Source organism: Bos indicus x Bos taurus, chromosome 12 (genome assembly GCF_003369695.1).
Source record: "Bos indicus x Bos taurus breed Angus x Brahman F1 hybrid chromosome 12, Bos_hybrid_MaternalHap_v2.0, whole genome shotgun sequence".
Lineage (NCBI taxonomy): Eukaryota > Metazoa > Chordata > Mammalia > Artiodactyla > Bovidae > Bos > Bos indicus x Bos taurus.
The window spans coordinates 31,371,982-31,385,483 of NC_040087.1; the positions used below are offsets into that span (position 1 = coordinate 31,371,982).

Genomic DNA, 13,502 nt, shown 5'->3' on the forward strand with positions numbered 1-13,502 from the left:
TGGTTCATTTGCAACTGCATTCTTCACCTTTTTCCCACCCCTGCCACCAACCAAAAAGATTCTGAGATTTAGTCTATGAGACTTAAGCTTTTAATAAGCTACATCTTGAGGAAAGAAAGTCTTCTTTTACTATGAATTATGTTTAATTAACCTCATACAACCTTGGTAAAGGCTCGTGATCTTAACATCAAATTTTAGAAACATGATACTTGGGCATTCATATTTAGATAAAGAGGTCATTTATCATGTAGGATTATGTACTATTGAAAACATGGTATGCAGAATCAAAGACAGATGCATCTCATTTGAAATGAACTTGATATACGAAGCTTTGCATTAAAAACAAATACATTAGAAATCAGTCATTTTACTATAAAAGGAAATACCAGTAGATTTCTTCCAAGAGCTCTAGCGACATAATTTTCTGTGTGACTCAATTTGTTAAAATTACAGTTTAAATAGTTAAAATTCCATATGCAATCTGAAGCAATTTTAAACTAAAGAATTGCAATTTGGGAAAGCAATGTGTTTTTTGCTGTATGTTTGTAAATCTTCTAATACATAAGTAATGATGTTACTGAACAAGAAGGAAAATTGTTTTTCTAAAATTAGCCTTCTGAAGCTATAAATTGGAGAAACAAAAGTTCAAAATTTAACACTGATGAGGTTATATGTAGCAAAAAATTTCAGAATAGCGCAATGGTCAGCATAACTCTGATTATTTCAGTCATAAGTTTTTGTTGTTGTTGTCGTTGTCGTTTATTTGCTGTCATGTCTGCCTCTTTGTGACCCCATGAACTGCAGCATGCCAGGCTTCCCTGTCCTTCACTGTCTTCTGGAGTTTGCTTAGATTCGTGTCCACTGAATCAGTGGTGCTAACCATCTCATCCTCTGCTCCTCTCTTCTTTTGCCTTCAGTCTTTCCCAGCATCAGGGTCTTTTCCAGTGAGTCGGGTCTTCACATCAGGTGGCCAAAGTATTGGAGCTTCATCTTCAGCATCAGTCCTTCCAATGAACATTCAGGGTTGATTTCCTTTAGGATTGACTCGTTTGATCTTGCAGTCCAAGAGACTCTCAAGAGTCTTCTCTAGCACCACAGTTATTCCAAAGCAGCTTTAGTGAGATAAAATTCACATACCATAAAACAAACCATTGTAAATTGTAAGTCAGTGATTTTTAATATATTCACAGAGTTGAACGACCATTACCACTATCTAATATTAGAATGTTTTCACCCCAAAAAGAAGTTCCTATATTAGTCACTCCTGTTCCCTTCTCCCCCAGCCCGACACCTGCCTTCTGTCTTTATGGATTTGCCTGTTCTGGACATGTGATGTACATGGAGTCAAACAATATATGGGCATTCATAACGGGCTTCTTTTACTTGGTATAGTGGTTTTGGTTTTTAAACAAGAGGATTGATTTTCTCATGGTTCTGGAAGCTGGAAGTCTAACCTCAAGGTATCATCAGTTTTGGTTTCTCCTGAGACCTCTCTGCATGCCTTGTAGATGGCCACCTTCTCACTGCGTCCCCACCAGGCCTTTGCTCTGTGTGAACCAGCTCCGCGTTTTCTAGGGTCATGTATGTTGTAGCATGTCTCTGTACTTTATTTCTTTTTATTGCCAAATAAGGTTTCGTTGTATGGATTGACTGCATTTTGTTTATCTATCCATCATTGGGGTTGTTTGCACTTTTTTGGATATTAGAAGTAATGCTGCTATGGACATCTGTTTACAAGTTTTTATGTGGACATATGTTTTTAGTTCTTGGGTAGATACCTAAGAGTGGAATTGCTGGGTCATAGGTTTAACTTATGTTTAACCTTTTAAGGAACTGCTGTCTGTTTTCCAACATGATTGCATCACTTTATAATTCTACCAGCAATATACAAGGGCTCTTATTCCTCCATATCTTGATCAACACTTCTTACTATTTTTTTTTTTCTAATTGAAGCATCCAAGTGGGTGTGAAATTGGTACTTCACTGTGGTTTTGATTTGCATTTTCCTCATGGATTCCAGCATCTTTTCATCTGCTAACTGGCACATGACATGTCTATTCAGATCCTTAATCTATTTTTAAAATGGGTTATTTGTTTTTCCAGAGGTTATGTTTTAAAATGTGGTTTCTAACTTGTACATTGCTATTAATTACTGTGGATATAAAAATCACTGGCTTTTTAGGCCGGAAGGGGCTGTCAGAATCGTAACTCCAGCCTCCTCTGTGAGCTGATGAAGAATCTGAGGCTTAAGGTGACTTGCTCTTGGCCGCAACAGAGCTAGCTAGTAGTAGAGCTGGGGGGATTCATGTTCTCAATCAATAATGGAAAAACATAGCTGTTTCATGATTCCTGTTTGAAAAAGGCCCCTTTCTTACAGAGAACAACCCTTTGATTTCAGTATAGTAGGGGTAAGGGGGTGTCTGGAAGGAAGAGGGGCTAAAGAGCTTGTCTAGAAGTTGCATTTAACCCATCAGAGCACTGTTATTACTTAGATAAATAAAAAGAGTGGTGTTCTAAAGATACTTTTTGGCCACTTTTTATGTAAGAACCGTCTCCCAGTCTTAACAGTGATGGGCAAGGCTGTCTGGTTCATGATGACCCGAGGTCGCTGTTCCCTCTTTCAGTGTCCATCATGGTAGCTTTGAAGAGTTTTGAAGAAAGAGTCTCCGTCATCTGGGCTTTGATTTGGTTGCAAAATAAAGCCTTTTTATTTACTTGGAATTTTATTCACTCTTCCCACTGAGATCAAAGAAAGCATCCCGTCTTGCCAGTGAAGTACAGGTGGGAAAGAGGCAGCATCCTAGGACCGTCCATGCATGGGCTTCCTCCCAGAGGTCATCGTGTGGGGAACGAAGGGGTGTTCGTTTAAGGGCCATAAAGGTCTCTTCTCTTTCTGTCTACCCAATAACACAGAACAGATGAACAATGAGGGAAACTATTCAAACAAGGACAATACAAAGTGTCAGTGGTCACATAAGAGCATATATACATATCAGCTTTTTAATGCTATTTGCCCACTCTGCTTGACCTTACTAGTTTTTCCTGATAATGAAGCCTGTGACAAAAGTCCATTTCCACAGTCTGCATTTAGTTTGTTTTTGTTTTGATTTTTTTTTTTTTTTGGATTCCACATATGAGATCATACCATATTTGTCTTTCTCTGACTTATTTCATTTAGCGTAATGGCCTCAAGGTCCATCCGCATGGAATCAAATGACAAGATTGCATTCTTTTTATGGCTGAGTAGTATTCCAAAGAGTATATAGACCCATCCATCTTCTTTTTTCATCCATCAGTGGATGCTCAGGTTGCTTCCATGCCTTGGCTATTATAAATAATGCTGCAGTTAACATGTGAATGCATGTCTTTCTGTGTTTTCATTTCCTTCAGATAAATATTTAGAAGTGGAATTGCTGGACCATATGATAGCTCGCACCCCACTCCAGTACTCTTGCCTGGAAAATCCCATGGACGGAGGAGCCTGATAGGCTGCAGTCCATGGGGTCGCTAAGAGTCGGACATGACTGAGCGACTTCACTTTCATTTTTCACTTCCATGCATTGAAGAAGGAAATGGCAACCCACTCCAGTGTTCTTGCCTGGAGAATCCCAGGGAGGGGGAAGCCTTGTGGGCTGCTGTCTCTGGGGTCGCACAGAGTCAGACACGACTGAAGCGACTTAGCAGCAGCAGCAGCAGCATGAGAGTTCTATTTTTAACTTTTTGAGAAAAATTCTTTCTGTTCTCTGTAGTGGCTGCACAGTTTACATTCCCATCAACAGTGCACAAGGGTTCCCTTTTCTCCACCCTCTCCGCAATTCTTACTATTTCGTGTCCTTTTGATAATAGTCATTCTGTGTGTGAGGTGAGATCTCACTGTGGTTTTGATTTGCATTTCCCTGATGATCCATGATGTTGAGCATCTTTGTGTGTTGATCATATGTCTTTGGGGAAAATATTCAGATCCTCTGCAATGGCACCCCACTCTAGTACTCTTGCCTGGAAAATCCCACGGACAGAGGAGCCTGGTAGGCTGCAGTCCATGGGGTCACTAAGAGTCTGACACAACTGAGCGACTTCACTTTCCCTTTTCACTTTCATGCATTGGAGAAGGGAATGGCAACCCACTCCATTGTTCTTGCCTGGAGAATCCCAGGAACGGGGGAGCCTGGTGGGCTGCCGTCTTTGGGGTCGCACAGAGTCAGACATGACTAAAGTGACTTAGCAGCAGCAGCAGCTGCCCATTTGTAAAATTGGTTTGGTTTTCTCCTATTGAGTTGTGTGTGGGTTTTTTAAATATACATTTTGGATATTAACCCCTTAGCAGATATATGATTTGCAAATGTTTTCCCCCAGTCAGCAGAGTGCCTTTTCATGTTGTTGACTGCATTTTTTGTGTGAGTTTTCTGTTTGGTTTTATTTATATAGTTATTTTCCTGATATAAGGAGATCCCTCGGACCCCCATGATTCTACTGTCGTTAACTTTGATGAAAACAATAGTTCACAGACCACCTAGTTCTCTGAGGGGACAATAACTTTTAAACCAGGCTTCTAGGCTACCTTGGCAAACAGTGAAAAGTCCTGATCCCCATCTGAGCCTCACAGTGGGGGACCATTGTAAAGTCATAGCACTCCACCCTTTGAAATGAAGTATCCTGTCGATTTATTTCTAAATGAACAATGTGACTCTGACCTACTCATGAGCAGAGCAAACAGAGTCGTCCTTGGTGGGAAGATGTGGGATCTTGGAATATATGCATATTCACGTCCTTATACACATCACGATCGAGTTGGGAAAAATGTCTGACGTGCCAGAGATACTCAGAAAACATTAGTTAAATATTTCATTACACAAGTAGGTGTAAGGGCATTAAACTGCTTCAAAGAAATGTTTTAAAGCCTATTGAAATTTCAGAACAGTTGAGGAATAAGTGTCTCACTTTTCCCTTGTCGGTTTCCCTTTTGAACTGTAGTTTTGGCATCTCTGTTCATCTTTATGAGATTCTAGTTTCCTATTAACTGAAGAATGTGATGTCCCAAAGTGTCCAGTTACTTCAGAATACCATTTCCTTATACCTCTCCTTTCCTTTCAATCACCTACTTTTTTCTAGCTTCCTCGTTCCAAGTACAAAATTCATTATGTCGGTGGAAACAAATTCTATAGCAAAATATTTCTATCAACATTTCTCTCCCCCCAAACTTTCCCCTAATGCTGTTTTTCTCTCAGTGTCTTAGCTAATCACTCAGGTTGGTTGTTTTGTGTTGTTTTTTGGTTGGAGGCTGAAGTGGGAGAAGCAGAGAGGGACGTGCAGAGGGCATATTTTTTAAGGGATCTTCTCTGCGTGATGCTTCTCTCTGCTGGAATTTGGGTGGTTCTTTAAGGCTTACGGCTCTCTCTGACGAGGGTCAGGAGTGCTGGTGTTCTAGGCGCTCACAGAGCAAAGAGTCACACAATTTGGAAACCAAAATAGCAACTGAAAAAAAAGGAAGGCTCACCTCCTGCCAGGAGAAGGAAGGCATCTTCCCCTTGGCTGCTCCTGGATGGGAAAGCTTACTATGTGCACACAAACCACAGAGACACCTACCACTTATTGCCCAGAATTTTCCACAGGAAGCTTGGGTGGACCTGCTACAACCCACGAACAATTGCTCAATGAAACCCTCAACATTCCATGCCCTGGCCTGGGTGTTTTTCAGGGCAGGCATTATCAGTTGCTGGCTGTGGCTTTAGAAAGACCTAGTGTTCTTCTGGGTCACGGATTTTGAGCTACTTGTTGCCTCAGGAAACTCAAAGGTGAGGAAAGGACAAAATTTTTCTTTAGGTACCTGAATCCGTTGGCCTGTTCTGTGAGGTTATTTAATAGACCAATTGGATCTCAATGGTACAGTCATTTGAACTTAAGTCTAGTCAATGGCACCCCACTCCAGTACTCTTGCCTGGAAGATCCCATGGACGGAGGAGCCTTGTAGGCTGCAGTCCATGGGGTCGCTGAGTCAGACACGACTGAGTGACTTGACTTTCCCTTTTCACTTTCATGCATTGGAGAAGGAAATGGCAACCCACTCCAGTATTCTTGCCTGGAGAATCCCAGGGACAGAGGAGCCTAGTGGGCTGCCGTCTGTGGGGTCGCACAGAGTCAGACACGACTGAAGTGACTTAGCAGCAGCAGTAGCAGCTAGTCAGTACTGAACCATTTGTTCCCGTTGTAATTCAATACCAGGGCCTGTTGTATATAAAAGTGACTTTGGGGACTTCTGTAGAGGTCCAGTAGTTAAGACTTCGCCTTCCAATGCAGGGGGTACAGGTTCAATCCCTGGTCAGGGAGCTAAGATTCCACATGCCTCTATGCCAAAAAACCAAAACACAAAATAGAAGCAATATTGTAACAAATAAAGACTGAAAAATGGTCCACACCAAAAAATAATCTTTTTTTAAAAAGTGACTTTAAAAATATTTAATAAAGCAGCAACACCAGGAAAGCAGATAATGTTAACATCTTTGTTGGAGTTACATACCCAGCAAAACATTCTCTGATGGGAGTGGGGCAGGGGCGTGATTCTGCCAGGTATCAGTGACAAGGGTGTCTATCTGTCACATGCCAGGCAGCATGCCTGCCACTCAGGTGACAGAGAACCAAGTCCCCAGGCTGTGCCTGGCAGCTTTCCGATTCACTCGTGAGGATACCAAGAAACGGCCTGCTCAGGACTGCCGAGGGCATGCCTTCAGGACATGGCGACGTGAGGCTTCCCGTGCAGGTGTGCCGCCGAGTCTCGTTTTCTTTGCACTCTTAGAACCTGAGAGCAACACTAGGGAGCATTGCTAGAGTTCCCCGTGGAACCTGACGTGTGTAGGTCTGTGGTCCAAGATCCCATTTTCTGCTTTGGAGTCCACTTCAGAAGCCTTTTTTTTTTTGCATTATTTATTTTATTGTTTTGATTTATTTTTTAGTTGGAGGAAAATTGCTTTACAATGTTGTGTTGGTTTCTGTCATACAACATTGCACATCAGCCATAATTGTACATATATCACCTCCTGCCTGAGCCTCCCTCGCCTCCCCCATCCCACCCCTGTAGGTCATCACAGAGCTCCAAGCTGAGCTCCCTGTGTTTTAGAGCTGGAAACTGATTTTTTATGTGAAAATATTCCCTAAGATCAGCTCTACATATGTAACTTGGCTCCCTCTGAGTTTATCTTTTCTCCTTCCCCCGACCATTTTTTTAAAATTAATTTTTTTGAAGTAAAGTGACTTTACAGTGTTGTTTTGGTTTCTACTGCACAGCAAAGTGAATCAGTTCTGTGTATACATATATCCCTTCTTTTCTGGATTTCCTTCCCATCTAAGTCACCACAGAGCACTGAGTAGAGTTCCCTGTGCTATACAGCAGGACCTTATTAGTTTATCTATTTTATACACAGCATCAATAGTGTATATTTGTTAGTCTCAATCTCCCAATTCGTTCGTCACCTTCCTTTCCCCCTCTTGGTGTCCATATGTATGTTCTCTACATCTGTATCTCTATTTCCATTTTGCAAATAAGATCATCTATACCATTTTTCTAGATTCTACCTACCCTCCCCCAACCTTTATCCCTGCTAATCCTGAGCCCCAAACTCCTGCTTTTACCAGGAAAAAGCTGGTAAAAAAAAGGGCGAAGAGGAGGGAGAGAATAGGGGAGGAGGAGAGAGCTCTTGATTGAGGTGTCTCCTGATAAATCAACAAGAGCTTCAGCAGAATTTCAACTTCTATGGCACCAGTGGCTCAAAGAATCCTGGCTCTGGGGATGGCGGAAACAGACAGAGACCCAGAGTCATCCAGTCCAGTCTCCTGCCTTTCAGATAAGAGAACTGAGATCTGGAGAGAAGTGACTTGGCCAGGGTCTCACAGCAGATCCCATGGATGGATATTGTGTTGTATAGAGATGTTGTGTTGTAAAGGGACATCATGTTGTGAAGGGATATTGTGTTGTATGGGGATACCGTGTTGTATGGAGATGTTGACTTCAATGCACTTTTTCATAGCTGATCTCATAGTCTCACAACGATTCCCACAAAATATACTTGTCAAGTGTCACGTAGGAATGGACAGTTCCCTCTTCTCTGTTCCACTAAAGAGGAAACTTGGAGATTATGTAAGATAAACAAAGTGGCTTCTAAAACTGATTTTGATTCTATAATTAGTTTTCCACATGAGGAAACCGGTTCAGAAAGAGAAATGACTTGCCCAAAATACCATGACTCAATTAATGAGTGAACTATGTCTAGAATCCAGGAAAAGTATTCAGAAAAAAGATCAGACAGGCCTGTATAACCAAATGACTCATGTTGGTTCAATATTAGAAATATACTTTGGATGACATTGATATTTAATCCTGAATATTTTAATAAGTTATGATATAGTCTTAATATGGTTGTTTTTTGAACCATAAATTGAACTTATTAATGTTCTAAGTTAATGGGATTTTGAATATTTTTAGGTCATTTGGCATAGTAGGATATATAATACTTGTTAGCAAGTCTTAGATTACAAAAATTTTGTGAAATAAAATATATTTGTATTAGATGTACTTTTTTGCATATGGAATTTATAGCTTTCCATAAAAGGAATTTAAAGGAATTAACTTAAAAGAGAAAAAAGAAAAAGACGAGAGGGCAATTTTCAAAAAACACATTTCAAGGGACTTCCCTGGTGGGCCAGTGGCTAAGACTTCATGATGTAAATTTAGGAGACCTGGGTTCAGTCCCTTGTCAGGGAACTAGATCCCACAAGTTGAAACTCTAGAGTTCACAACTAAGACCTGGAACAGTCAAATGTTTTTTTGAAAAATAAATAATACACTTCAACTTTTATTTTCCAGGATCTAGTTCAGGTTCAATATTAAGACATCCTGAACTGAGTTTAAAAGGCACCCGGCACGTGATGCAAGCTGGCCAGACGCTGAATCTCAAATGCAGGTGAGTGACTGTATTGGTTTGGGGACCATCTGCTTGTCCTTCCTAAGGCAAAACCCTTCCCCAGAGAGCAGACAGGTAGATGGCCATCTGCCGAGTGCAAACCACATGCATCCAGCCTCCCACGGAGGGCGATTCATTCGTCTACGGGAGAGATGAATTACTCACTCACAAGGAATCAGAGGAAGGGATGCCCTGAACATTTTGAGTTGTTTAAAAGTTTTTCTAAATGTGTTACTCTTCTGTAAAGCAGATGACTGGACTTAGACCTCTCTCTCTCTCTCTCTCTCTATATATATATATATAGTATTTATATAAAAATCAGATGTCTCCAACTCTTTGTGATCCCATGGACTGTAGCCCACCAGCCTCCTCTGTCCATGAGATTCTCCAGGCAAGAATACTGGAGTGGGTTTTCCTTCGCCAGGGGATCTTCCCGATCCAGGGATTGAACCCAGGTCTCCTGCATTGCAGGCGGATTCTTTTACCGTCTGAGCCGCTAGGGAAGCCCAAGACCTCAGGATAGTGCTTTGTAATGAAATGAATGCTTTGGCACTGGCCCTAACCCTGACGGTGTTTTGTTTTCTCCTCTATGATTGCAGAGGAGGAGCTGCCCATGCCTGGTATCTGCCTGAAGCTGTGAACAGGGAAAACCAAAGCGGGAAGCTTAACATCACTAAGTCTGCCTGTGGAAAGAACCTCAAGAAATTCTGCAGCACTTTGACCTTGAACGCGGCTCAGGCCAACCACACTGGCTTCTATAGCTGCAGATATCTCTCTGCACCTGCTTCCAAGAACAAAGCAGAATCTACCATCTACATATTTATTAATGGTAAGAGCTTCATTTTCCACATTGTCTTTTCTGTAGCTGTGCAGCAGGTCATCAATCCACCTGGTCCATAGAAAGGGCGCTTTTCTCATGAGTATGAATGAAATGGGCCAGGAAGGAGCTTCTACCTAGCTGTCAAAACTTGTGGAGTGCATTTTAATATGTTTCTTGAGTGTCAGTTTCAACCAGAATTTTCAAGGACCAGTTGGTCAACTGCATGCTCCCTGACGGGAGTGACTCTTGTCTGTTTTGTTCACCACTGTATCTGTGTCTCCTAGAATACTGTCTGGCACATCACGGTATGAATAAGTGAATGGCAAGATTTTAGTTCTATTTCTTAATTGAGAAGCCCAAAGTAGAATACAAGATATTTTGTCCTTTCACACAACTGTGTTCTCTGATATGCTAGCAACTTGTAAAACATTGTTCTTTACTAAATTTGTAAGTATAGTGTTGCTAATGTTGCTTGAAGGTTACAAAATTAATTCCATTCATGATACAGTATTATTTCACGTTCACAAACGAGTATTGTAATGATATAAGAGCTGGCACATGTCACTGCAAAGGGCAAAAGACAAAACTGAATCATTTTCTGGTTATGATTTTTGTAGTATTTTTTTAAGCTTGTCCCTCCTTGGCGAATGAAGAAATGAAACAATGTTCAGAGGGAAGAAATGTAAAATCCTCAAAGAAATATAAAGTGACAGGAGAAATGGATCCCTGGAAAGAATCAGGAAGATGACTTGTCCCTTTGTTCTTCCTTGTTTCATTCCAGCCAGTTTCCAAAACTTGTACAAGACTCTAGCCTTCGAGCGAGAGCTCTAAGAGTGCATAAGTCAAAATTAGTAGGCACTTCAAGACACACACGCGGGTTAAAAAAGGAAACAACCAATTGTCAGTGTCAATAGCATCGTGGATCTTCCTCCTAGTGAGTTAAAGAACTGCATCTTTGCATTGAAGGCAGCACCTACATAGACTTAGGCTTTGGTGGGAATCTTCTTTTTAAAATAAGGCAACTAGACAGTGTTTTACTGGAGCCTAGTGTGTAATTTTCCAGAGGCAGGGTTACTCTTACAGACAGTAGAACAGTAAGTAGTATGATATTAGCAGTAGTATCTTTGCTCTCATCAGCTTGATTTTTTTTTTTTTTGAAGATTAATTGCTTTACAATGTTGTGTTAGTTTCTGCTGTACAACAGAAGTGAATCAGCCATGTGTATACATATACCCCCCTTTGACTGAGCCACTCTTCTGTTCTGCTCCACCACACTCACTGTTTGTACATTTTGCACTTTTCTGGGTGGGTGGAGAGCTGGAGGAGACACCAGCTTCGTAGCTAATCCCCACCATAGGAATGCAACCAGCCCACTTAAAAATAAGAGGAGGAAGGAGGCCAGAGAGCTCTGCTTGGGGAAGGCAGAACCACCTTCCCCAGGATGGAAGAGAGGATGGTGGGCGGGACAGGAGGGCAGGATTAGGAGAAGACACACGAAGTGTGCCAGCGGCAGTGGACGGTGTCACGCGCTCAGCCATCTGATCGCTTTTCCTAGCTCCACATAGTAGGTTATGTATGTTCTTTCTGCCCCTTGCAGAGGAAAGAAAACACTTCTGTTCCTGTCTCTCTAGTGGAAGTGGAGGCAAAATTCATTCATTCTAAAATTCTCATGAACCTTTCTCCTGTGGCTTTATTGGATCCACAGTAGAAATGGATCCCTGGAAGGAATAAGGAAGATGACTTGTCACTTTGTTCTTCCTCATAAAACATGACTTGTAAATCAAATACTTAAAATGAGTGAAAGAAGACCATCTCTTTTTTTTCCCCCTAAGAAATAACACTCAGTTATTACCCAGCTGCTACATTCCTTGGTAGATCTCATGATTTATGGAGCCAGTAGATAGGGGTGCAGAAACTGTCAGCTTCGATCCCCTTTGAAAATAGAAGACACTTAGCTGTTTAGAACTATCTCCACTTCCACTGTACAACAGAGCAGATCTGGCAAATAACCATCACTCTGAGTGTCAAATCAGTTGTCAGTGTGAGCCCTGTGAGGGCAAAGCCCATGTCTGCCTTAATTACTTGTATCCACAATCTGCCTCCCAGGTACAGTGCCCGGCTCGTAGCAAGAGCCCAGTAATATTTGTCAAATGAATACACACAGCACTTAACAGGGCTGTGTGGAATACTCTGTTGAAATTGACATTGAAGATGAATTCTAGGCCAAGTAGGAAAGAGCACCATCACTAACTGGTGTGAGGCTGGGGGTGTGAGTACTGGTTGTGATTTTATGTGTGTATTACGTCTGCTTTCTGGGAGAAGTCCACAAATACTAGCATAAAGTTACAAGTCCCAGGATCTCAAAGCTCCCACACAGTTTGGTTGGACAGAAGGAAATTCTCTATCCCAAAGACCATATTCTTGGATAGGGACGGGCTGCAAAATGTACTGTTTGTGTTTCACAGGACATTACTCTGGAATATCACGAGTATTTTGTGTGTTCATTGGGAAAATCTTGGAGTCATTATTTTTAAATAACACTAGTAAGAAAAATTATATTTGAGTCAATAGTAGTAACCATAGGAGAGCCTCTGAATCTTTGTTTGTTAATCAATTTGATGAGCAGATATTTAGGAAACACTTGCTGGGTGTCTGTAACTACACCACTCTGAATAGTAACATGGATTTTGTTGTCTGTTTCCTGGTAGAACAGTTTTGGTCTCACTTTACTAAAATCCAAGTTAGTGAAGTGAAGTGAGTTAAAATCACTCAGTTGTATCCAACTCTTTGCAATCCCGTGGACTATATAGTCCATGAAATTCTCCAGGCCTGTCCCTTCTCCTCGGAGAAGGCAGTGGCACCCCACTCCAGTACTCTTGCCTGGAAAATCCCATGGACAGAGGAGCCTGGTAGGCTGCAGTCCATGGGGTCACTAAGAGTCGGACACGACTGAGCGACTTCACTTCCATGCATTGAAGAAGGAAATGGCAACCCACTCCAGTGTTCTTGCCTGGAGAATCCCAGGGACAGGGAAGCCTTGTGGGCTGCTGTCTATGGGGTCACACAGAGTCGGACACGACTAAAGTGACTTAGCAGCATGCCTTCTCCAGTGGATCTTCCCGACCCAGGGATCAAACTGGGTTCTCCCTCATTGCAGGCAGATTCTTTACCAACTGAGCTATCAGGGAAGCACAAACCCAAGTTAGCTGTGATGTAATTCATTAAGCAGTTGTAACTTTTCCAAGTAGCCTAACATTTTATGCATTTCCTACTTGCATTCTCTTACTCATTTTATTTCTGAGAAAATTTGGCCTTAGGCTTCCATTTTTATTGATATTTACAACATTACAGGTTTAATTTTGTTCAGGGGCACAAAACTTGTCTCTGGAGACTCAGGATTGTCCCTGGGACTAGTAACTCAAATTGGTTCCTAACACACAACTGTGATTACTTACTAGATATCAATGGGTTATAACTTATTTGTTGTTGAATATTTATTCTAGAACATGTGATAGCACGATTTTTGCCCCCGGTAAGCATCTGCAGATGTGTTAGCATTTTGTTTTGGTTTTCTATAACGATGAGAAACACTATTGGACACATCTTTTGAAAAGGTATAGATTTGTGGTCTAATAGAGTTCTGTGAGAGGAAAAATCAGGACTGCATAGCTTTTTCTACATAATGTCAAGTGCCATATATGTATTATAAGCAAAACTATTATTTAGATGCT

At 41.4% G+C, this 13,502-nt stretch overlaps 1 protein-coding gene across 1 annotated transcript in view; it reads left to right on the top strand.

The window, feature by feature from the left end:
* The window catches only part of FLT1 (fms related tyrosine kinase 1), a 204,598-nt gene that overhangs the window by 23,879 nt on the left and 167,217 nt on the right, over nt 1–13,502 (top strand). The window contains exons 2-3 of the mRNA XM_027557508.1: nt 8,855–8,951; nt 9,551–9,780. Coding sequence (XP_027413309.1) covers nt 8,855–8,951; nt 9,551–9,780 — 327 coding nt within the window. The remainder of the gene's footprint in view (nt 1–8,854; nt 8,952–9,550; nt 9,781–13,502) is intronic.